The sequence below is a fragment of the Falco peregrinus genome, chromosome 1 (assembly GCF_023634155.1).
Source record: "Falco peregrinus isolate bFalPer1 chromosome 1, bFalPer1.pri, whole genome shotgun sequence".
Classification (NCBI taxonomy): Eukaryota; Metazoa; Chordata; class Aves; order Falconiformes; family Falconidae; genus Falco; species Falco peregrinus.
This window is the reverse complement of record NC_073721.1, coordinates 24,200,390-24,227,113: the sequence shown is the minus strand read 5'-3', so window position 1 is coordinate 24,227,113 and position 26,724 is coordinate 24,200,390. Positions and strand designations below refer to the sequence as shown.

The 26,724-nt window shown below is 39.0% G+C and overlaps 1 protein-coding gene across 6 annotated transcripts in view; it reads right to left on the bottom strand.

Annotated features, from left to right (window-relative positions):
* MAPK8 (mitogen-activated protein kinase 8) overlaps positions 1–26,724 on the bottom strand; it is a 167,056-nt gene that overhangs the window by 18,947 nt on the left and 121,385 nt on the right. For 3 of the 6 annotated variants that reach the window (XM_055793568.1, XM_055793567.1, XM_055793571.1), the window contains exons 2-6: positions 12,712–12,820; positions 6,128–6,294; positions 4,308–4,437; positions 3,029–3,087; positions 2,764–2,902 (exon numbers count right to left, since the gene is read on the bottom strand). In XM_055793568.1, the coding sequence (XP_055649543.1) occupies positions 2,764–2,902; positions 3,029–3,087; positions 4,308–4,437; positions 6,128–6,249 (450 nt within the window). In that variant the 5' untranslated portion in view covers positions 6,250–6,294; positions 12,712–12,820. The remainder of the gene's footprint in view (positions 1–2,763; positions 2,903–3,028; positions 3,088–4,307; positions 4,438–6,127; positions 6,295–12,711; positions 12,821–26,724) is intronic. The other 3 variants (XM_055793569.1, XM_055793570.1, XM_005242574.4) reach the window with 1 other exon arrangement.

Sequence of the window (26,724 nt, the reverse complement as noted above, 5' to 3'; positions counted from 1 at the left end):
CCTCCATGCAAGACTAATGAGACATTTTGTGTCCTTCAATAAGTCAGCCAGGCACAACTCTGCAACGCTGATCATTCATCCTCAGATTGTAAATTACATCGGAACACGCACTTCTACACTTGCTGGAAACTGTCTCTGCAAAATGTTTTGAACACAGTAACATTCATGTGGCAATATCTGTTAAAGACAGTGTAAAGCTACAGTGAAATCTTTACTAAGATCAAATCTTTATCCACTGATGTGGCAACTAAGTATGCCCCCTACAACTTCTAGGTGAAATTGTCTGAAACTTTGTGTTTGATCTCTGCTTTGTTCCATGCCTCTAATTTGCTACATAAAAAATACTTCTATGGCTAGTAGTATCCAGTGCTACAGGCACATATATAGATTGTTCTAATTCCAGTCACTCAGCAAGCTTTGAAAACATTACTGAAATGCTCAGATTATCGCAGCTATGTTAGAAGCTGAAGAACCCAGTTAAAAACCATGTGAAACTACCAACACCAAAAAAAGCTTAAAGCTTTATTGGACACTGAAGTACACTAGATTCATAGCCAGAATGCTCCACAGGCAGCCACAGTAGCGCAGGCTACGTTTAAGGAGTAACTACTTTTGGCATAGTAATTACCTTTAGACACTAAGGACAGCGGTGCTGAAAGCCCAAAAGAAAGGTATGAAGAGTTACTAGTGCAGCCACATGGTTTGTGTGAGAAGTCCCTTTCCAAGCACACCCTCCTTGCCCTCTGAGGTTTTGTTTAAGTTCCACAGAGAAACAGGATTTTGATACTTTACACTTTGAAGTATACAGGTACAATGCACAGAGCAGGTACGTAATGCAAACGTTTTGCCTGAGCATACTTAACCTTCTAACAATGTCTGAGAAGAAGCTTGTCAGATGAAAATCTACCACCAAGACATGCAAGGGCAATGTATCTGCCCATGTCCTTCAAAACCACCCGTGCATACAGATGTTACTTTTACATAGCAACTGTATCTATAGTCTCTTTGAAACAGGTTCTCTCTGTAATTCATACTACTGCACAATATGAAGCATTTCAGGCAGGCATTCTCAAGGCTGTCTTTACTCCTGCCCAATTACTACCCCAGTAGTTATTTCTTTTCTGTACCCTACAGGCTCAATGGTTTGATGCCCGCTTTGTAGGAGTGTAAGCCGCCCTTGAAGCAAGTGAAGTTTTAGAAGCTCCCTCCTCCCTGAGCCAAAGGATCCAAAGGAAAGAAACTCTCTCACATTACCTACTCTAGCAGCTCCATATAATACGCAGTTTTCCAAAAATAAAGACGACCTAGGAAAACCCACAGCATTAAACTTGCATACCTAAGTATGAAGAGACCAGAAAATGTGAAGCTGCATACAAATCGTTATTTCAATCCCACAGGCGCATGCACTGGGACACAAAGAGCTACATAATCTCAGCCATACGCAAGACAGCACCACAACTGTGCTAAGTAACCTGGTTTAGCTTAGCATTCCCAGAATAACGCAAACAGCCCACCAGCCTGTCTCAATGCCCACACGCAGATCAGGAAGCATAGGGTGCAATGCCTGGTTGCAGGCGATGCTTCTGCCTGCCTTGCCCTGCCCATCTCTTAAAACAAAGCAGTTCAAGGCAAATTGCTCGCAAGAAGGAAGACTTCCACCTTTCCTCCATGAGCTCCTCACTAGAATGAGGCAGTACTAGAGCTAGCTGAGCAAAAGGAAAAGAGTGTTTGGCCATTCAAACTGCATCCTCCTTGAGGGAAAAACAGTACACTGAAGAGGAGAGCATCACACTGCCAGATCCATCTTGCAGGTCATCCAACACCTTGGTCACAATGAGGTGACTACTGAACTGGACAAGCATCCTAACATAGCAGTTTTTGTCGTAGTGCTCAGAATTGCCATTCATTATTTGTTTTGCTGTATGCATCAACCATCAAGACAACTACGTAGTAATAACTAAAAGTATCACACATGAATAAGTTTAATTATATCTTTTGCAACATTTCAGAAATAAAAACTTTTAAAACTCTCTAAAAAAATTACAACGAAAAATGTAGTACTGCAGAAATACAGGCTTACGATTTCCCAAAAGAGCAGAGAAAAGTTACAACTTGACAATCTCAAGCAATCTTTACACTACATACAAACATATAGGCGATGTTCAACTTGAACAGGCAACCTTAAATACGCAATTTCTCAAATGGATTGCAACACACACATGCCATTTAAAAAGCAGTAGTCAGTTTTGCCTGTGGGCAGTCTGAGTGAATGCTTTGTGACACACAGGTGTATGAAAGTTCCACTTACAGGTCTTAATCACCATCTGTTTATCTGGAAATGTCAGATATTTATTCATTAGTCTGCTAGTAAAAAAGCAGAAATAAAATGGGCAGTTCTTTAAAAAGATGGGATTTCAGGTTTGGTTACCAAAACAATAAAGGTAGAGACACTTTCAGAGGCTCTTTCCTGCCATGACTACTAAAATAGAACATTATATAAAATTAGAGGAGGCAATGTAACTCACTACAAAAAACTTAATTTGCTCTGTGCAGATAATTATCAAATCATTCAAACAATTCAAAAGGTTCATTCCAGAATTATACCGGAAAAAGTTAAGTGTGATGATTCTGGCTTTCTCTCTCTGCCTATGGACAGGCTATGGACCAACCTTTGTGCTCATATTTCTGATTTTTTTTCTGTCATTAAAATACTCAGGGCAAAACCAGGTGCAATGCAAAATATACACAGTTAAGTTCACTTACCCTATGTATAATTCCAGCTGAATGAAGATGTTTGATGCCACACAGCATTTGATAAAGAAGATAGGACATTCGTTCATGGTCTAGTTCCATCTGAATCACTTGGCAGAGATTTGCATCCATGAGCTCCATCACTATGTAGCTTATGAAGAAAAAAAAAAAAGAAAAGAAAAATAATCAGATAATACTGCCGTTTTATCTTCTTCTTTCCCTTGTTCATCTTAATAGTTTTAAATGAATTCTCAGCTTTAGTTCAAATCAGACTTACACGTCTTGAAATTCTTCCAGGGTTTTTTGTGGTGTGAACACATTCAGTAGGCCAATTATCTGCAGGAAGGGGGAGAGGAAATATAATTGTACCATAGTAAAGTTGCAAAGTCAGCATTTCAAAACTGATACCAAGTATTCTGATAAAAACCTCCTGGTACACATGGAAGCTCAAGATACTCAGTGGCTCAACCAGGCCTAACATGCTGTAATAGATGCCAATTATTTTAGGAGTATTTTTCCTCCACAGATCATGTAATCTAAAGACACTCTGTGTGCATTAACAAGATGATATTCAAAACTTAAAACCTCAGGAAGTTAGTCTTCCCCTGCCTCCTACTTCCAGTTCGAAGAGAGCTGGTAGATTTTTATTGTATACGAGAAAAAATAACAAAACTGACAAAAGACCACCTAAGAGAGAACACTTTGTCATTGACAGAGGTGAAGCAGCAACTCCACCCAAAGAGAAAAACAGATTCTTGGACCTGCTTTAGGATGTTTCCAGTTGCTAAGAATGGATGGGATGTGCAGAAACAGGTCAAGCTTCTACTCATCAGGAGTCAGGCAGGCTTGCAATAGTTTATCATCATACAACTGACATTACTGGGTAAAATTTCCTTCAGAGGATCCACACACAAACCACCTCTATCTTAGAAAAAAATACAAAATTTCCCAAGTAGCTAGAAGACAGGGTAAGTCTTCTATGACTCTCTCCTTCCCTAGCAGCTGAAAGGCGATTAAGAGGGAAGGTGAGGAAGACTGCGCCCAGCTGTCTCTGAAGGAAAAAGATGGCCAATACCAGCCTTCTGTAGTTCAACTCTGATAAATTTATCACCACTTCTCTCCCCATTTCTGTGATCTGGTCTACTCCACAACTTTGTGAGCACCAGACAGCTCCTGCTGTCACAACACAAGATTCCTAATTCCTTAACACACCAGGGGAAAAAAATTAATTATTACAGCCTTTTCAATCCTATCTGTCTAGCAGCAGCAACAGAAACAATGATGCACTTACCACTCACGGTATTCTTATTTGCCAGCTGCTTGTAAAATGTGGCAATATAACACTGACTCCCTTCCCAAGTCTGAAGGGGGTATTTAAGGATTGGGCAGGTATTAAAACTAGTCAATAATAGCTCTTCTGAAAGATTCTTATCAGGGAGAAACAACCATGTAACAAAAAAACTCTACAATCTACAGAGGATGACATCCTCTGAAGTAACTTATATGACTTTTACAAAGAAAGAATTCTTACGTTAATTCTATAAAACAGCACTCACGTTTTTGTGATTAACGCACTTCATAAGAACAAGCTCTCTGTAGGCTCTTTTAGCATGGGTTTGGTTCTGAAATGGTCGGCTTAACTTCTTGATGGCGACATTTCGTTCAAGGATGGCATCATAAGCCGCACTGTAATTAAAAATAACATTATTACATCTGTGTCAAGGTCCTTGAAGCTGTGGCAGCTGCCACCTTTTTCAGATTACTCATATCACGTCTGCAGATAAACCACATTTCCAGTATTATTCAGCTTTAGGGAGTGTAATAGCAAAGCACACTTGTATGCTGAGCAATTCAAAATTTAGAAACATTTCCCAGCTTCATAGTATTAACACATGATGGTCTCCACAAAATAATGCAGGATCTCTGCTTCCTAAAATGTCTTACTGAAGACACTGAGTTCTTGCCACTGATTGGCACTCAAGAACAGACTGCCAAAAAAAGATCCAAAACACTTCAAACACAAAATCCACATCAATTTTATATAAAATCTTCACACTGAAAGGAAGGGAGGACAGAGCAAAAGTAGGTTACATAAAGTTCCCATGCTTTCACTTACGCAGCATCAATGTCAAGATAAAACAAAAAAAAAAATGGTAGGAAAGCTTTCACATTTTGATGTTACTGGCTTTTACTTGGTAAAAAGAAAGAATAACATTTTGTCTGCAGACTAATGCCAAGATTCAGTAACACAGGCTGTTTAACTGATCAAGACTGTTACTGGGGACAACTCCCATACATATCACATTTCCATGACAGGAAGGAACGGATTTTGTTTCCTGTAAAAGATAATGCAACAGCTGACTACCATGCAGTCTCAGGAAATATTTATCAGTTACTAAAAATGCCTCAGCAGGGAAAATACTGTGGTTTGTCTCTTATCAACAACGGTACTCAAATCTAACAAAAAACATCTACTAAATCACAAATACAAATTTAAAACCTATCCATACCACACATTCTCGAAACACCGATCGAGACAAGATGAAGGTAGTAAAGAGGTTGCAGGGAAGTGTTTAAGAAGATTATGCTTTTCCCTACCTTTCTCTTCCTTGATGTTCTTTTGTATTTTTATGTCCCTGTTTAGCATCTTAAGAGTCACAATTAATTGGAAAATCTGCAAGTTCCTGTTCTACCTACATCCTTCTCTTGAACATTCAAAAAACTCACAAGAAGCTTAGACCAATATTTATATTTGGGGCAACCGCACAGGAAACAGTGCCTACAGGCAGCTAGTTGTCACCAACCTTAAATCAATTAGACACTCTTCAATCCACACAGCCGAGCTCCTAGTCAAAGAACTATATTGTCAAGTCTTATTTTTTTAAACTGCATCAGGTATTTACATATTACACTGACAGTCAGCATCACAAATGCTCACTTACCAGTATCAGGGACTACTTATAATATGAAACGATGTGAATCAGACCCCTAACAAACCATTTCAAGGATTAAAAGCATTTACAAGCAGCAAATATTATACAGAATATTTCTGGCTTTTGTTTCCCTGTAAGCAGCGTGGCTTAGGATTAGTTTCCTTGTCCAGGGTCCCGCCCTACCCCCCGCCACCATTTTATGGGATGCAGCAAAGCTGGCTGAATTTGCACAGAAAGGCATCAGTTCAGAAGGAAGAAAGGACACAGGTCAAAAATCAACAGCAACAGCCCTTGCTGAGGAAAACCAGCCAACAATTACTATCCTGTTTTGCACATAAAAGGTAGTTCTCCACAGTCCTAGGCAGTAACTTACCACAGCTAAGGTACTCAGAAATGCTATTAAGGGAACCTAAAAGTACATTTAAATTTTAAAGAAACCTTACCATACTATCCCTTGTGCTCCTGATCCTATTGGTTTTAAGTTTTGATACCGTTTCAATACAGTGAAAGTAGAGTCCCCAATTTCAACACTGTAGAAATTGTTGTCACGCTTGCTTCTGCTCATGACGGCAACTTAGTTAGATCACTTCATCCAAATTCTGCTTCTGGCCTGCAAAGAAATAGAATTTGAAAAACTAAGATTTTACAGCTGTTTGTATTCTGACAAAAGGCAATATTACTTCTAATATGCAGAAGACATTTCCCAATATTGCATAAGTCCCATATGCAAACGTACTTTTTTTTTTAATGTCTGCAGGAATGAGATGGCATGTGTCTGAAACGTTTTATTTTTAGGAAGAATCCTAAGGTAGGATTCTAGAAGAGCAAAAATGATAGAAAAACAAAGGTGAACGGATGGTAGCCAGTCTTAGACAGCAACAACAGAAGGTCAAAAGGCAGGAAGCTATGTATCGCCCAGAGAGCTCCGAGAGCGCTGCCATCCCTTCACACACACACACACGCAGCAAGGGAGCAGGGTTTGGACCAGACACACTCAAGAGGTCCCTTCCCATCTGAATTGTTGCATGACTGTAAATACAAGAGTGACAAAATATCAACAATTCCTCTAGACACTGCAATCAAAAAACTCTTGGTCACAACCGCCAGAAATACCTGTCACTGATGTGGAAACACAAACAGAAAAGGAAAACTGGCTTTGTCAGAGATCTCACATACTAGGTCCTAAGAATAAAAGTAATAATCAAGGAAGGAGGGAACAGGAGTAAGAAAAAAGGATGTATATTGCACCAAAATTCCCTCCTATTAAAAAAAGAAAGGCAACATCTCAATGCACATGTCGATGGGAGAAAAAAAATAAAACTGCACAGTGGCTTTTACCATTTATCATTTCCTGTTTCTTTGATGTTAACTTTTAACTGTGCACTTTTAATCTTCTATTTACATGGGTTTTGGGTGTAGCTGTAACAGATGCCCAGTAGTGCAAATTCCTGTTTGACTAGAAAAAATTTCTTCATTTCTTCAAGAGCAACAGCATGCTGTCTTCCTTTGTTACTAACTTAAGGAACATTTTCCCATATTGTTATCCAAAAGCACCAAGCAGATTCTTAGCTTCTGTACGCCATGACACTATACATTTGTTACATTTTAAACAAGCTTTGAAAACACATACAGTGCAAATGTGGCCTCCACAATTAATCACAGATGTTGTACAAGTAGAATTCTTCTAAGAATCTGTAAACTTACCGAATTCCACTTTCAACTAGCTAACCTGCATTAATTTCAGGTACAATAAAAAGCACTAAAGTTCTAAAAAGGACACATTTTTAACTATTTGGTATAGTATAAATTAAAAATGCACTACCTCAACTAGTATTTATCTCAACAGAAACATCTATTAAATAAGCCCCTTTTCCAAAATACTGTCAAAAAAACGAGCCTCTGTCACAAAGACTTAACTAAATACCAAAGGAGCTTGTAACAGTGTATTAGCAGTACAGTTAAACTCTTCCTTCTCCAGTTGATAAAGGAGGCATAATTAGACAAGAATTGTGGCCTAGCACAAGAAAAACTGTATAGAAGCTGGGGATTGAGACTGTAAACAGTAGCTCTATGGGGTGGAGGAGGGAGCCAAAAAGCCTAATTTCTTAGCAATACATGACACTATCCCCAGCTCTTTCTTCCCTATTCCTTTTATCACTACTCTGCCTCTTTCTCAACTTTTTTCACAGATGCACTCACACAAAGTTTTGGAATAAATATGCCCAAAAAATACAGTGACAGAAACAACCTTAAATTAAGAAAGAAAAAATTTATTGTGGAAGGTACGAAATCAGCCAAACAAAAATTTTATATGTACTGGCTAACTTGTATTTACTAACCATTCTTTAATTCATAATAGTATTTTAGCACATAGCAGCACATAAAAGAAATCCTTGCTTATTTTTACTAAGATAAAAAAATTCAGTGTGTAATCTTTCTATAATAAAGCTTTCACTCCCTTCTGAATATATCAGCTTTGCAGACACCTAGGTACTGCCTATAACCAATCAGTCTACCACTCTCTGCTCCAACGATAAATGAAAACAAAACCAAAAAATAACCCCAAACCAAAAAAAACACTTGTACACTAAGTCTAAGCTTCATAATTGAAAAGCTTGCACTCCGGACTATTACAGTAGCTATGCTGGTCCTTAAAAAATCAAGTTTGTAACAAGGTTTGGTATGTAAATTCTCTTTCACTTTAGCCAGCGACTGTATCACGGATAGAGGAGATCACCAGGAAGCCTTACGCTCTCGTGGTCCATCCCCCTGCATGCCGCCGGTGTCTCCCAAAGGAAAGCTGCCAGGGAAGAAGGGGAATCTGCTCACCGGCCAGAGAGAGAAGGCACAAAGAATAGTTTTGCCAATACATGAGCGTTGGTCCCAAAGTATTTGGCTGATAGACAGCTTCAATTAGGACTACAACATGCAGGAGGCCAGCCTGGCACCAGCCCAGCATCTCACTCATTCTAGGCTGAGTCTAACCTTCTTCAACAATCTGGTTTTGCCATTCCCATTCTCTGCCATGCATGAGGAACAGAAAGCTCATCTCTCTCATAGAGCTGTGTCCTCACCTGCCTTTCCATACCCATGGAGAAAACAAGGCTTATCTAAAGAAGATATGTCTAACCAGGCTTTTTCAAGCCTCAATATAAGTACAAGATGGTTTTGCTCCCCAAGCTTGAAATCAGTTAGAGCTAAAGTTTCTTTTCATTGGACTGTCTAAACAGAGAAGAAACCATCTATAGTATCTACTTCAACAAGTAAGAAATATTTAAAAAATCAAGTATTTCACATCTATTTAAGTAGCTATTAAAAATATTAAAAGATAAACTATTCCATTATAGAGTCCTAAAGCAAAATAGTGCAGACACACTATCAAAATTTAGGGCATTTTAAGAATTAGTTATAAAATTTTAAAAAAAATGCATAAATCTATTACACTTTCCAATCCCAAGAATTATTACACTCCTATCTAAATTCACAGAAAATACAAACTCCTGCTGTCAATGGTTTAATTATAATTGGTTACTTAAAAAAGAACGAGCTAAGTGTTTGAGGGACATGACTCAGTGAAAGATATAATTAAATGTGCCTCTACCCTGTTGAAAAATTCACCAACTGATGTCAGTCAGGACACTTAGAACTTAAAAATAAAAAAAGAAAGAAAAAAAAAACCACAACACCCCCCCCCCCCCCCAACAAACAAAACCTCACTTAGTAAAGAATAAAGAAATGCAATGGGGAAAAAAAACACAAACCACCATAACCATCTATAAAGGCAATATCATACTATGGTTTAAAAGGCTTTCCCTGCTACTGGACTCCTTAACATGTTAAAAAACACATCACACATTTCATCTGAGTAATACTGAACAACTTAAAACACGCTATCTTTCTACTGAGAGTCAAAACCCCTCAGTCTTCTAGTTGCTGGCGTATCTATTTAACTCTTTACAACATACATTACAAGAATGTTTCAGTGAATGCTTCCCTGTTGGTCATGAAACTTGTTAAGTACCTCTTCCTTCTAACAGATGTTCGTACCATAGCTGTGGGTATTCTGTAAGCAACCTGATCTACCTGGACCATGCCTCAAACACCTCACTGCTACCTGGACCCATACATCACTAGCCTTGCAAGACTGTGTGGTCTGTTTCTCAGATCACTATTTGGCAATTTTTCCAAGTTCTAGGAAGTGAGTAAAGAGCCAGACTGGGGAGATGGGTTTTGCAGGGCAAAGACTACTTTTGCAAGAACTATTTACAGGAGGAAGTGAGTAAAACCAGCCCTGCTCTCACATACAGCAAACCCAAACTTCTGCACTGTCAGTAAGGCACCATTTCAGGGAAGAGATTGCTTTCTGAAAAAAAAAAAGAAACAAAAAAAAAGTTTCAAGAACTCCAGAGAAACTTCAAGTCACTGTTATGCACAAGTAACAGCAGTCAAAACACAGAAAAAACCCAAACACTCATATACACCTGGAAAGCTTTTGTACTTCAATATACATTTCAACACAGCATCTCTGGACCACCACTCAAAATTTAATGTTGCAACTTTTAAAGACTAGCATATGCAGAGTCTTGTATCCCAATGAGATCCTCCCCCTAAAAAGTCTACTTTCAGTTGTACATTTTTGTTTATCATTTGTATGTGGTCTGCTGAAATCAAGTTAATTTTCCCCAGAGCAGCCCTCATAGCGCTGTGCTCTGTACTGGTAGCTACAAAGGTGTTGGTAACACCCCAGTGTCCTGGCCCCTGCTGAGCAGCGGTTGCACAGCTCCAACATTCCCCCCTCACCGGCTGGCTCGGGGTGGGCGAGATCTTGGGATGTGACATAGCCAGGACAGCTGACCCAAACTGCGTACCATGTGACATCTGCTCAGCTACAAAGGCTAAGAGAAAGGAGGAGAAAGGGGGGACATTAATTAAGCTGTTTGTCTTCCGGAGCAACCGCTATGCATACTGAGTCCTGCTTCCCAGGAAGTGGCTGGACATTGCCTGCTGATGGGAAGTAGAGAATGACATCTTTTGTTTTCCTTTGGTGCGCGATCTTTGCTTTTGCTTTATTAAACTGCCTTGATCTTGACCCATGAGAGTTTTTTTCACCTTATTTTCTCACCTCTCTGTCCTGCTGAGGAGGGAAGTGATAGAGCAGCTTGGCGGGCACCTGGCATCCAGCTACACAAACCACCCCAGCATTACTCAGAGTACTGACAGTCAGCACAGTTCAAACCATGAGATGGATGAATGTACCAAACAGGCTAGTTGAACACATACATTAGTCTGTTGCCCAACTGACTTAGATACAAGCCTGAAAAATCTCCATGTAGCTAAACACATGCCAGAGCACACGCAACCAGAATCATAGTAGTTGCTTCCTTTCCCATTATCTGTTAAGCTTCATATGAGACTGAAGTGCAGGCTTATAATAATGGCTATAGCAGAGAAAGAATTCAAAGCACCCTAGACCAACAGATAGGATAGAAAAAAATGCTATCAATTAAACAGTGATAGCAGAGAGAAGAATGAAAAGATGAGGATGGAGAGAAAGCGCTATCCTGGAGTGAGGAAGGAGTAGTATCTCCACTTATATCTAAATTATCATTCTTTTTTTCTACAGCCCCACGTGCTGTTCATCAAAAATTATCAGCCTCTACTGTGTTAGCAAGAGGTATAGTCTACTTCTCAATTTTAAATGCATGCTCTTCTAGCATAAAACTGACTAAGCTTCAGAAGAAACAGAGTCAAATTTTCAGAAAAGCCATTTCTTGCACGTTTTGTATGGTGAACTATTGTGGGATGTAAATCAATCAACTGGATATAATGGGCTCAGATCAGCACAGATGACAGAGGTCTGAGAACATATATATGCCTTCACCTCCCCTCCAACCCTCCAGCATTTCATCTGGCCATTACAGCTTCCTCAGCCTGAACCAGCCCTGACATTCATCACTTCTGCACCCCTTGTCTCAGTCTCTTACAACTTCTACACAGTTTTGTCCATCAACCATGGACAGTGTAAGCCTCTAACTTTATAAAGAAGTTTACTTCCACTCAGTGCTTTGCTCCCCCTCAGCTCTGCACCCATTGTCTCCCTGTCTCTTCATCTCCCATGAAAGCATCTTCAGAAGTGCCTGCTATTGCCCAGCTCTGTAAACACAGCTCCCAGAAGGAAGTCAGACTTCATTTTTTCCAATCTGCTGATTTACTGGTTATTAGTCTTATGAAGTCTAGCTTCAAAGATGCACAACACCAAAAGACTTATTCTTTAAATACTAAACTAAGTCTAAATTTAGAAACTGTCAGACTTTCAAGATTCTTACACAATATATGCCTGCAACATCTTTCATTAAAACATGATTAAGCTATATCAGATAAACTTGCCTGCCTAAAATTCAACATTTTGTTCCATTTTCTAGCAATTTTGCAGAAGCATATATAGGAAGAAAGGCAGGATACAGATTCCAGATTTTTATTATTAATGAGGAAACTAATAATATACTTGTTCCATTAACCATCAGCTTGCCAGAATACTGTCAACTCTCAGCACTTCAATCTCCTCTCACACATCAGCTGTTGGGCTTTTGCTTGAAAATATCTTGCCTGAGAAAATCTCAAGACATGGCAAACTTTCAGTGGCAGCTCGCAATTACCTAAGATAAGGATACCCCAAAACTGAACCCTAAGATAGTAGTGTGGTTTGGAATATTAACTTACTAATTCTTTAGAGTGCTCTAAGTAGTAATTACTGGAGGAAGGACAATAAAAATGTTAGAAATGGAAGTAACGCTATATCCATACAGTGGAAGTGCCCTAGGGCACCCACAACACTGCACATTAGTCCAACTGCACCAAAAGCAACTAGATGTCAATAGGAGACTTAAGATGGTCAGTTTCCACCCATCACTTCTTTTATAAAGCCTGATAAAGTTTAAGCTGTAAAAGCATGAAGACATACACTGAACTTGCAGCCCCTTGAAAAGACAAGTAGCATCTATCTATGAAAGTAAGTACTATGGCTAACCTTAAGAAGTATGGACATTTATAAACACGTTTCATTGACACCCCGTTCTCCTCATCATCCACAAGTGAGTAATACTGACAATGAAGGCTGACCACATTTCTTCACCCTGCTTTAAAATAAACATATTTAAAACAACAGGACATTTTAAAGTAAAAGAAACTGTGCATACCGATTTTTGTAGACAAATATGCAAACATCTGCCATTTACTTCTATTTAAAGAAAGGCATGTATCTTAGTGTTTCTCAACAGGACTGTTCTATATAAACTTGCTGACTTCAAGGTATCTGGAAGATAATGCTGTATTTTAATGCTAATATCAAACTTTGTTTCTAATACAGAAAGCATTTGATTTATTAATCAAGATACAGCATAACGCACGGACAGTAGAAGTTAAAATGTTTTTCCAGTGCAGTCTAAATACATTGGTGAAAAAGAGGATAGAAAGGTATAGTGGGAAAGAGACTAGTTAATCCTTTGCTTACACAGCTTTCACTTAAAGTCCTACTGCAGGTGCATTAAAAACGTTAGAAGTAGCCAGATGGACTCAGATGTAGATAAAACAAAAAACTCAATACATTTGGTAAACATGCCTTTGCTGAGTAAGTGTTTTCTTTAGAAGTCAGAGAGAGATGACTTGATGCTCATTGCAGACCCCATTTTATTTAATGCTTTTTACACCTATGATCTATACCACTGGACAGAGCTATAAAGAGGCCTCCCAAAGTAACAGAGCTTCAACTCTAACCAGCACACTCCTGAACTGTAAATGAGCCTAATGTATTCAAACCAGAGCTGGCACCGGTGCAGCTCAGTTGATATTTATGGCTCTGTGGAGCTTTTGGTACAGACACAGTTACCAGACCTGCGTACAATACATCATTACAGCTAGATGTGAGCAATCTCACATTTTGCTGTTTAAGATCAAACCAGGCTCATCTGCACCAGGACTCCAAGACATTTAGCTGAAGCAGCAGGCAATTACAAGAACTTGCCCAGCTCACCCAGGCCCTAAGTGTTGTATGTCCGAGTTAACCACAGCAAGTTTATGTATCCACAGTCAGAATTTAATTGGAGAAGTGTGTGCTTTCCACTAGACATCTCAGTATTTACGTTCAGTGCAGAACTACCATCAAGTAATATTTTCTTAGCTATCACACCTCTGCTAGCCCTCCTATGAATCAGATACCAAGTCTGTGCTTTTTACAGCAAGGATCACTTTAAAACCAACACATAATTATGCATGATGTTACTTCTCTTGCGCAGTGACCTGAATGCAGGCATACAGAGGAAGGGAAACGGAAAAGGTTTTGTGGAAGAAAGGATCTCTCAGTTTACGTAAGAACACAAAGTATTTTATGACCTCTTCTGCACCTTTCCTTCACTAGATAGTGACAATTAACAGGAGAGCTTCAAAGGTTGCATTGCAAACTGACAAAACACATACATTTGAGAGATGTTCCTTCTTTTCAGACAAAGAAATGGAACCCAAGAGATAGTTCTCCCACGCTGGACATAGAAAGAGAATTAGCTAGAACACTGACAACTTAAAAGGTAGAGAAACATATGCTCTGTACAGCTAAGTCTCCAAGACTGCTCATTAATTGCTGTTTTATACCTTTACTAGACAATATAAAATGAAAATCCAGGTTTCATCCCATGCTACTGTGCACAATACCTTACCCTAAGTATCCTTTAATGTAAGAAATTATATGTATTCAGTTTTTCCTACTGTAGTGAAGGAGCACAGAGAAGATATTTTCATACCCAAACACCTTGTCATATAATAAAGTATAAGAAATAAGAAAAATCATAGGAGGGAACAACCATCACTAGTTACACGCTTTGCATGGAATCAGACTTGGTTTTCAAGTTCATGGTTTCTAAAGTAATCCTTTCCTAAGAGCAAGCATACAAGCAGTTAGCCTTAGAAGAAAATTAGGATGCTAAGCCAGCAAGCAGTCTTTGGGGCAAGATGCATTTTAGGTACAACACAAATGCCAACCAAGACAGTGATCTACCTACACACACTGAAGACTGGGGGCTCCTGGGCAAAACTGTTCTACAGTTAAGGAAGGAGATTACTACACTAGCTGCTCAGAAGCAGGGTGACAAAAGATTAGGATCATGACAGTTAAAGAGAAGCAGAAATGGGAAAAGTTAATTTTAAAACAAAAAAATTGCACACATTAATTAGCACATTAATTAGTATTATAATCAACATCATTATACCATAAACTACATATCAATGGTGATTCAGTAACTCCATTTAGAAGGGGATCTAACACTATCAAAACGAATATTCTGTAGGAATCTGTGGTTAACCTAGAGAAAGCCAGCAGTATTTCAAGTATACACTAGATTGCTACTGAAAGCAAGACAAATGTACAGTGTATGTAAAGCTGTTGCATTAATGAATTTTATTTAATTTCTTTGTGAAAATGCCATTCACACATAGCTGATTTGTATGCATCACGTTTGTGAATGCTTGTCTAGTTTTCAGCTGTCGCATTTAAAGGCTTCTGGACATCTGCTAAATGGATATAGCAAATAAAGCCCAGTTTTCAGATACTTAATAAAACAAATGCTTCATAGGCTCAAATTTAAGAAACTAATAAAAGCATTCTGTTTCTTAAAGGTCATTGCATAACTTGTTCAGTTATTCACAAAAGTAATTATGGTCTTAATAATATTTTCTTTTTCCATACTGCCCTTTTAAACTGAAAGTTTCACAGTACTTCCAGCTCTGTTAAATGCTAATGCAGATAACGGATTTGGAAAAAGGAGTTAAAGCTAGCTGGGTGAACATTGCAGCAAGGTATTAGTAGACCATTATATATGAAATATGCTCATTGTTGACTGTAGGATTCATTTTCTTAACATTATGTATAGCTTTCAAATTATGCCTTCACAAATCAGATGGTTTTATGTTGAACAACTTCCACATACTTGCTTGAACTACTCCTAATGTTGACATGTATTTAACGAGGTCTCCAGCTTGTGCATAATTGATATGGAAGTGCTCTGCACATCATCTAAAGTACCTCTACATTACAGAAGTCCTCTGCTCGGCTTATGCCACTCACAGGAGGAGTGGCATAGCACAAAATTTCAAGTCTACAGCTCGATCTCAGCAGCTATTTTCTACAGGCAACTATTAAACAAACCCACAGATATGCTGAAGTGGTTCTGTTCCACAGGTCTGAAGTGCAGTGCAGGTACACTTCTTAACATAACAGTACATTTTAACATATCTTTTGGGCACCAGAAAGTCGAACTTCACTAGTTACAGACGCACAAAGCAAAGGAGGATACCAGATCTCAGTGTTCTTTCAGAAAAGTACTGAGGCAGGGGAAACCTGCATAAACACAAGGGCACATTTAAATTTCTAAGTTATGACATGCCTACTGCTTTCAAGTTCAGAAAAGGGTAAGTGACTTCAGTTTGCCTGAAGACAAGAAATTTAAGGCACATTTGACTTCTATAAAATTCAGGAGTGCTGTTTTCTTTTATAATACTGATTCTTTACAGAAATTGCAAAGCTGATTTCTTGATTTCCAAGAAGCTATTGAAAATTTACAGTAAATAGATGGCTTTCTCCACTAAAGATGATAATCTCAGAAAAGATGACAGGTTTGGTATAGAAAAATAAATATGGCTTCAAAGCAACTTTTGAGTATGCAGTATCAAAATGAATCTTCAGAGAATATAATATGGGCTGTTTGTATCAATGAATTACCTCAGCGGTTCAGCAATCATCATTACCAGATTGATAAATCTCTTGGGAAGACTTAGAGCCCTCTCTGTTAAACTCTATTCTCAGTACATTTTACAGGAAACAGCTATGCAGAGTCCTAAATTAACAATGCATGAAATCCATTAATACTAATGTCATCTTTCCAGTGATTCAATGTTGCAGTTTACAGGTTCATAGAGTAGCTCTAACCACACGCTGCAGCCAGATCACGTGACTACTTTTTCTAGTCATCTAGAAAACTATATAGTTTTCTGCATAGCTATCTGTCATCTCATCTGAATATTAAGACAGTAACTGTAATTTGAGGAATCCACTAAGAAAGGGAGGACATTAAATAAACCACACCCTTCCCCACTCCTGTAGCCTTTTCTTGGCTAATATTTACCTTATTACAGTTTCCATAAAAAGATCACCTCATTGAATGCAATTGCAATTTGCATTCCAAAAATCACTTGGAGCCCCAGTCAGTATCAAGGAGATGTCGACCACTTAAACAGCACAGGCTTACACAACAGCACCCACACTCCATACTGAATTCCAATTCAAACCTGCACAGTGACCCCTCTCCCAGCTATAAAAAAGTAAAATAAAGACATTCATAAAATTAAAATGAAAATTGGGTTTATTATTAAATACAAAACATTCTGTATATAGGATAGTTGGGAGCACAAGAGACTAAACAGAGGAGGAAGCATGTCTTCCCTTTGACAGGGAAGATCAACAAATTACATTGCTTGGAATAGAATATTTACATTAAATTGGTTTTATAAGCTACTTGTAAAATATCAAAGATTCAATTTCCTCTTCTAAGATCTTAATCTGGTCAATTAAGAAGTCTATACTTATTTCTTTATCAGTTGTAAATACAGATTCCCTTAGTAAAATCTAAAATTCTGCTAAACTCAGTACTTCATATTGTCTACAGAAGAGCATTCCAAGGGCCTGCTATCACTTCTCGAAAGAGGCACTCCCAAAACAAGTCTGATAATCTGATTTTAATCTCCACAACTGTTGTCCTTCCCCTTCTGTTTGGAACAGACAAGTAATCCTATTACCTCACAAACAGGGAACTTTCTTAGACCTATCATCTCCAGATGTAACTATAAAAGAAATGTGACCTCAAAAATTGCAAGGTGCTGTGAGTCTTCACCCAGATTAGTAGTGACTGAAGGCAGGAACTCAAAGAAAACTAAGCATTTTTAAGACTGAACATGCTTAAGTACATATGGTCGCTTCAGTGTTCACAGAGAACCTTTTGCAGATGAGGTACTTTCAGATGCTCTAAGGCAGGCCACCTTCTTGCAATACATACAACTCTCCAGTCTTTGGGTTGCTTCTGCTCTCTAGTCCCATACTTCTCCCCACAGACATAACAGTACACACTATCCATTCCTTATTTCCTTTTCCACCTCAAAAATACTTGCATCTTATACTCTGGCAAGTCCAACTTTGGGGACAACTTCCATTTCCAGCTTTGAACAGGCTGTTTAAATGGGTTTTTCTATGCTTCCTCAAAACATAGGCAGTTCCTTAAATCCTCACAAACTCCAGACCATGCACTTCATACTTAGGCAAGAAACTACGCCTCTCCTATAACTGTTTAAAAATATCAAGACAGCCTGGACGACCTTGGAAAAAGGAATCTTTCTAATTGCCAGTTACGACTGTGGATTATGGAAGAAAAACTACAGTTTTTAAAAAGTGCATTTCCAGATCCTGAATCAAAACAGAAACATGTATTTAAGATTTACTAAGGATACCATGAAGACAAAAGGAACAACAAAGAAGAGCCTGAACAAGTAGAGGAAGATTTTGGTGTTTTTTTCCCCATCTGTAAAACACACAGTGAGGAAGAGGCAGGAGATGAGTATCCAAGCACACAAAGGATGAACTAATCTAGGCGGACACCAGGGCTGCCTCCCGAGCTGCCGATAAATGCTAGTCACCTTCTCAGTCATTCAGAGAAGTGCTTCAGCATACACCCAGGCACAGCCCTCTATTTTTGCTTCTTGCAAAAATGGGTGAACTTTTAAATGCTATTATAGTAGAATTTGAGGGGCAGGAAAGAAGAAAACTTCTTCACAGAAACACAACCAACAACTTTTTTTAAATTACTTTCAGTGAGCTTCCTGCAATTTAAATCTTCCCCAGCCTAGTATTTCCACATTTTATGAACTGTGATGCCCAAGCCAGACATTGTGTCGTCCACTGTATAAAAATAACTCCAGTATGTTATGGAAGGGGGTAGAATGCTTCCATAAAATTTCACACCTACTGAAAGTCAGCTTCCAGCTTAGGGACAGACTAGAAGTTATTAAAAGAAAAAACCACACCATACAAATAAGGATAGCAAATGCATGTTTCATTTTACATCTTAATTAACCTGACCTGCTCCTTCTTCTGGCTACTTTAGTTAGCGAATGACCCCCATAGAAGTGCCATGACAGCAGCTGCAGGACCAGGACAGAGCCCAGGTAAACAGCCTGACCTACCAACACCGCCAGCATTTGGGAGCTTCCTTGTTTGCTTTGGAGGGAGGAAAGGGAAAGGAGAGTTACTACTGGAAGCCAGTCAGGGATTTCTCCAAGGAAGATGAACACATGATTTCCCAAGCAGAGATCTTCAGTAGCAGCTGCTGGCAAAGGGAAATGAGTTTTCCTTTTTCATGTTGTTCCTTGTCCTTTCTTGAACAAGGCAATTTCACCAAGGCCGAGGACACATTCTGTGGTGTCACTGAAGCTAGGACGCCCTAGGGATTATATTTGCAGGGTTAGTCATACAGGCAGGAACTTGAGGCTGGCATGTTCTCTAGCACTGCTCCTGTCAGGCTCATCTGGTCCATACCATAGTGCCTCAGCCAAAAGTAATGTTTCCACAAAGCAGCGTGTTATTTCAGGAACCTCACCCCAAATGTTTCACAAGCCATGATAAAACACTAATAATGAAACCAGGATTGAGCTCAAACAGCTAATTTCCAACATTATGTTTTATGCACCAGTGCTTAAAATTGTGTTCAAATACTAGGTAGCCAGGAATAGCAATCAGTCACAGGTTGTGGTCATCAGTGCCAACAATTTAACGGCTGAACCTGAAACTGGGGAACCTTAAGTTGGAGGAAGTGAGCAGCACTCAGTGATTTTTGTATTAGGCAACCAGGACTTAAGCTCTTCTGTTTCCATGTTTCAAGTTACTTCAAACAGCCTGATATAATGTCAGAAGTAATTAACAATTCAAAGGTTGTTTAACAGTAAGGAAAGACCTATGACTGGCAGCAACAAACTGAAGACAGTAACTAGCAGGATACTGGCATTTGTCTAGAAACAGGCAGTGTAAGATCACATGCAAACATGTAGAAAGCCACAAAGCCAATTCCTGTTGTTAAACAGTGCTCCAGCTGAACCATTTCCTAGCGCTGCTCGGCCAGCTGGCATGCAAGGAACCACCAAAGCTCCAACAGCAATTTCACACACTGCTCCCCGTGGAGCGCAGGCCAGGCCAACGTGTCCACTTCACATCACATTTTCCTCAGAAACTCAAAGCATGTATTTATGCAAACCCAATATCAAACATCAGTATCTTCTAACGTGGTTTAAGAAAACACTACTCCTGAATGGGGGTCAGCAGCATCAACTTCAAATGCTGAACCCGCACTCACAACTTTTGAGTATGCTTTATATAAAAATCAGTATTAAACTGCTACGCACATTTCTGAAGAGAATTCTCATATTGTGAAACATGTCTTACATAATATCCAAAATAAGACAATCGTTATCGTTTCTGATGCTCTTAGAACATTTGTTTTGTTTAACATTGAATTAAATTCAGCTGAGAACTGAATTCTTTAGTCAAACGCACCACACACCTTGCACAAGCAGGAAAAAGAACCACCAAGTAACAAATATACACACACTAAATTATTCACAACATGTTTTGCAGTGATTCTCTTTTCCAAACAGACATTTTTCTGCTTTTTATCAATAAAGCTTTTGTTGAGAAGATTTCACTTAATCCACCTTCCTACTCTTGCACCTCAATTTCTATACATTCTAAAATACTGCCACATCATGCCAGTCTATAAGCTAAAGCCCCTCCACTGTGAAAAATAACAGCATATAGTAGTCATTCATGAAGAGCTAAGATATTGTTTGTTAATGACACAGAGACAATAAAAAGAGATCGCCACAGAGCACAGGAAAGAAAATGCATGGGGCTGCATGTTTCTATTTACCTTCTACACGGTCACATTACCTAAAACAGGTTAAGTGACCTCACCTCTGGCATTTTTAGTACTCCTCAGTTTTATCTCCCCTTTACAACAGTCACTAAAGCAGCTGGTCACAGATGAAAATTATCCATAGACTGTTGGTTTAGGCCCTGCCTAGCAATTATGTAAAACACACATTATGGACACCACCAGCTCTAGCTTGGTAACATGGGAGGCTGAAGTAAAACAAAATTAAGATTCAGAAAACAGAAGAATAAGAAGTCAAAATACATAGCAGAGTCTACAAATCAGACTTACAGTAGCCCGAAAGTAAGGAAAGAAAGAAATGGAAGTGAATGCATGCTATCACCTCCATGAAAAGATGTGAAAATTTGCGTTTGCATATCTACCATTCATTCAGCCATTTCTCCCTCCTCTAAGGATGCAGGGAAGCCTGCTGGTTTGTGGCAGGGGAGATGAAACCTGATACTTCATCATCTGTGAATATGATACTATCCAGATTTCCTGGTTTCTGGAATACATTTTTCAAAAAGGTATGTATTCTGAACACAAAGCAATCTCTAGAGAGAGCCACCAACATAAGCATTTAAAACACCCTGAAAACTAAGAGTTAGGAAGTTTGAGATTTACCCAAACTTTATCTGAGGCTTACAAGTTGAGTTTGGTGATAGTCAATCAGCTCTGGTTATCAAATCAGCAACAAACAAGACAGCAGCATATACAACCTCCCAGCTCTCATGGTCAAGTCAGCTCCTGTAACCTGACCAGTAAATCAACAGAGGCGTTCTGGAATACCAGTGCACACTCTCTGGAGAGTCCTAATCTGTGGCAAATAGCATTTAACATACATATCCTTGCCAAGTTATAAATCACTTCTGATTTAGTTTATTACAATGACACTCTGCTACTATATGGTATTCTGTTCCATAAGGTTTCCAGAGTTTTGTATTTTGTGATAAGGGTATATATGACACAGATCAACATAGGAGGTTGCATAGTGAAATGATACACTGCAGAGTTTCTCTACTCTGAAACATTTTTTTTTTTTAAGAAGTGATTAGACAGCAGCAGAGATTCTTTCAGATAAATATCTTCCTCTTTAAAGAGGTTTTAGATTCACAAGCCACTAGGACGTAAATGAAGAGACAGACAGGCTGCAGCACACAATATGAAACAGCCACTAAACTGGCATTTCTCATGTTGAAGATTCTCACCCTACCTTGTCTCTCAATGTTTTTAATGGACTCCTGAACTGTGACTTTAATTAATCACAAAAGAAAATTTAATAGATAGCATTTTTCTAGAACAAGCATTATCAGAAGGAATAGTGCTACATCTACCAAAAAAATTACCACTTTGCAAACACTATGCTCTGCTACATCTCATAGGAGAGTATCTCTAGAGCTTCTCCAGTGTCACATTAAGCTCCACTACAGATGGTTACACGATGAATCCTATTATCACAATATATGAAGTAACACTTCAACAACTGTCTCATGCAGGTCAGTTTTGCCACAGAACAGATAAACCAGAATGGCTCCATCAAAAGAAAACATGTAATCCTGCAGTTTGGCAAAGAAGCTGTTATGACAGCAGATTAAAAGACTATTCTTAGCAAAACTCTCTTTTTCAGAAATAATAGGATAAGGCAAGGATCTTCCAATTCCTTAATCCTTTTGCAAATAAAAGATTAAACAAAAGGACAGTAGATGGGGAGAAAATCAAGGTAAACATTTTTTAAAAGCCTTAAAATATTCAGGTTTATGGCAGGGCATTATTTGTCACTTCTTTTATTTTAAATAATACTCTTAAAATCTGAAATCAGGGAAAATTCAGTGAAGCAAGACTTCAAAAAGCTGTCCTATTTTAAGTACCAAATTCAATTGTGTCAGAAGTGCAATCTGAACACATGCTGCTAGACCCAGAAAATAGGTTAAAAATCCCACTTAAACCATCATCCTGCCAAACAACTGGGACTACTGTATTCAAGGGAATGCTATTCCATATTGCTTTATATACCTCCCTCCTGTGCAAGATCATACGTCATGGCCCTTACTCAGGTACATGAAAAAGGCTAACTGTAATCTAACTTGAAATTCATGAGATGAGAATAAGTTATTAATCTTGGCACTATATTGTTTCAGCTAACTATCTAAGGGACTGTTAATTCTAACTGTACCACAAAATTTTGGCTGCATATGCTAGTCCTCTGCCCAACCAGTAATGTGGAATGAATAGGGAACCCGGCAGCAAAGTACATCAGTAAATATGACTCAAGAGTACTTCATTGAGATCTGCACTAGGTTAGAAGCAAAGTCCCAATCCAGGATTACTCTGGGATAGGAGGAAATGCTTGGGGTTTAACCTCTTTTCGTAGGGAAAGATGAACCATATGAAACTGTTTCAGCAGAAGAAACAGATCAAAAAAACTCTCTAATTTTTTTTAAAGGACAAAAGCAAACAAAAGATAGCAAGTGACCTAAAATAATCAGTAAATATCAGTGAAGAGCACAATAGCTACAGAGTATCAGAGGAAGCAAGGAGTTGCAAAACATCTGGGGAAAAAAAGGTTTTCAGAATGTTTTAAAACTACATTTAAGAATCACATCAATAGTTCCACAAAAATTAAATACATCTCGAAATGTTTTAAATCCCAGCTACAAAAACTCAGAATGCAATTATGAATGTGCTACCTTCACTAATTGAATCACTTATCTATTAAGTACAAGCAGATGAACATGTTATGAAAACCTGTCTAAAATATTTGGCAGAAAATATCTCAGCAGTAAGACCTTTAGAATGGAACAAAAAACTCCAAGACATATTACAACCTTAGCACTGACAATTCCTTCAGATACCTCCCATAATGCAGTATAGTACTTTGCACAATAATTTACTGGAAGTGGGGTGGGAAGGACGGCAGCAAATTTCAAAATAAAGGCTATGCTTTCTAGATAGTTTGTAGGAAACTACACCAACCTACAAGATTCATTACCAGCGTCAACAATCTGCTCTGTTGTCCCATTTCTCTTAGACTTTAGTAGTGCCTGACACTGTGTCCCAGCAAAAAAAAGTCCTAAGACAGAAATCTCCAAACGAAGAAGGCTTTGAGAATTCCCATTCTTTAAACAAGAACAAAAAAAAACAACCTTCAGAAGCATTGCTGGCTATGCACATGAAGAGATGCAATGAGAAATTTTCTGAAGAAAACAAAGAATTTCAAATAAACTACAAGAGGGGGAGAATAAACTAGCTCTAGTCACATCAAGATTTTCTGGTTTCCCCACAATACCATTTTAATATTAATGAAACCCTTTTATGTCCAACATAATCTTACTAGAAACTGAACTGTCTTTTTTCCCTCCCCATCTCAACATAGAAGCAGCACAAGAATCCTGTAATGCTTCAATTTAATAAACAGCAAAAGAAACCCTAGCTATTATTCCACAAGGAGTTCTGCATCACAGCACCTGCGCAAATGAAAGTCACTTGCTGTTGGAAGGCTTTGCTGCTCATTCAATGAACCACTGCCATGCACAAGAACCTTCCTGCTACTGTATCTCCTGAGTATCCACTTTTGGCACTAAATGAAACAAGTGAACCTAGCCCACACCCTTCTAATAAAGCTTTTTAGGACATCATGTTACTGTCCTTCCTACTCCAAAGGTGACTAGGATGTTTCTCACCATCCAAAACATTCACACAACGAACAGTCAAGAATTTCTCCAGATTCACAGTGATCCATATGTCAGCCACGGCATTCACTTTTACTGCTTCCATAACTAAAAATTAGGATTACATGCTTGAAAGTATGTTTGTACTTTTATACCCAAGATCCTGCAAGTAAGCATCGTCAGTGTTAACTTTGCTCCAACATAGTGTTAGGCATTAAAGCTATTAAAGAATCCATCTAGGGCTTGCAAGGGTGTGCCATGCCCAACACCACATTTCCCCACAGCTCAACTGTCACACATGAGTACCTGTAATCACATACTTAACTACCTGCATGTTCAAAGCCCAGGCCAGTGGCTTGGCTAAGACAAAACAGTCACTCTGGGTTGTAACTTTGTATTCTGCTCACCACCCTTTCCCTAAGATTTCTGGTTAACTTTACTAAATGGAGAAGTATGTAAGAATTAACAGAAGCAAATGAGCTGCAGGATGCCGTCTTCTCAAGGCAGCACAAGCATTAAGGACATCAGCACAGAAAGATGTATGGATGTGCCATGGCTTGCTCTTTCTCCCATCTGCCAGCCCTACCACCTCTCTAACAGTCATGAACCGCTACTGTGACCAACTGGAAATCAGAGCTGGTTTCCTCCATGAAGCTACTTCCTGGAGTAACCATGCTCCAGCTAAGTGTAGGGAACAGTCATCCATCCAGCGGGAAGATCAAAGCCTTGCCGCAGCCAACGTGCTCCTCCACTACAGAAAGCAAGACCTGGACAAACTTCAGCTGGCTACTAGGCTGCTTTTCACTGCAGGCTGTTCCTTTGGAGATGGGGTTTTATGTTTATCACAGGCATGATAGGTACCATAATCTTTTTTTTGTCCTTTATGCTAGCCTGCAAGCACTTCTGGCCTACTCAGCTGGCAAGTTCCATGCAGGGCAGAGAAATGCCAGTATTGCCACCAGTAGACTTCAAGATGCTTATCACATTTCATTACTCTTCCCTCCACAATTTCCACCACAGTTCTGAGCAGCCTTGTTTATCTATACCACTGTGCCTTTGTTTTGCTAACTTCCTCAAGCTACTTTAAAAACAATTTAAAAAAATAATATATCTGTAAATAGTAGAATCATACTATGGCTTGAAAACAACCTCTGGAGATCATCCACCTGCTCAGAACAAGTAGAACTTCAAACCTGTATGCCTATCAAGCTGCTCTGGACCTTGTCCAGTCCTAAGTCTCCATCGACAGAGATTCTGTGGCCTCTCCAGACTTGGTGAAGCCCTCACCCACTGCCATGCATCAACACACTCCTTTCATGTCCTACTGAAAGTTCCATTCTTATATCTTGTGACCATTCACTCATCTTTACACTTCTGAGGGGAAAAGAGTGGTTCCATCATCTCTATAAGCCCTTGCTTAAAGATAGTTAAATACCACAATTACATTCTCCCTTAGCCTTCTCTTCCTCGGGCTGCAAACCCAGTCCCACCTCTACCCTCAGATGTTCCAGCCCCCAACTATCTGAGCAACTCAGTGCTGGACTCCCTCATTTGTCTGTCTCTCACAGGATGCATGTGTGGTTTACTGGTCAGCACTGCAGCTGGAGCTTCACAGCTGCCCCACAGATGGGAACAGTTCCTTCCCTGTACCTCTTGGCCAGGCTTTCTAATGCAGCCCCCTAAGTAATTAGCCTTGAGGGCCGGAGTCACACTACTGGCTCCTGGTCAGCTTCTCATTCATTAGGAGCCCCAGGTCCCCTTCTGGAAGAGTTGCTGCCCAGCCAGCAGCTCCCAGCAACCACCAGCAGCAGAACCATTTTCAGTTTATGCACCTACATGCATAGGGACAGACACACTTACAGAGCTGGGCATTTCCATGACTTTGAGATCACAGTAAGAAACATGATACATAATGTTCATTTTCTTATTTTCACAACAATGAAAACACCAGACCAAAGACATTTCAGGTTTTGTTCAGCAGACTAAACTACAAGGTAGATGTTTGAATGGACACAGACTACAAAGATGCTAACACACATTTTAGCCATAGTTTGTAGTTAAAAGAATAAATATTAGGTTAAGTCATTTTCCTGCATGCTTTTAAGATCTATAGTTTAAAAGAAAGCTTGGTATAATGTCAACACAATCAAGTAATGGAAGGTTATCAGAGTTGGGGTTTGGTTGGTTGGTTTTTTTAATATTCAAAATCAATAATTAGTTTATAGGCTTTCCAGAAGCACTGTAGCATTAACATTTGCCCTTTAACTGTACACACGTATTAGCACATATACACTATTTGCTTGCAACACAAATATCATTAAAGTATATTTTCTGCCAGTCATCATTTTAGCATTAGTC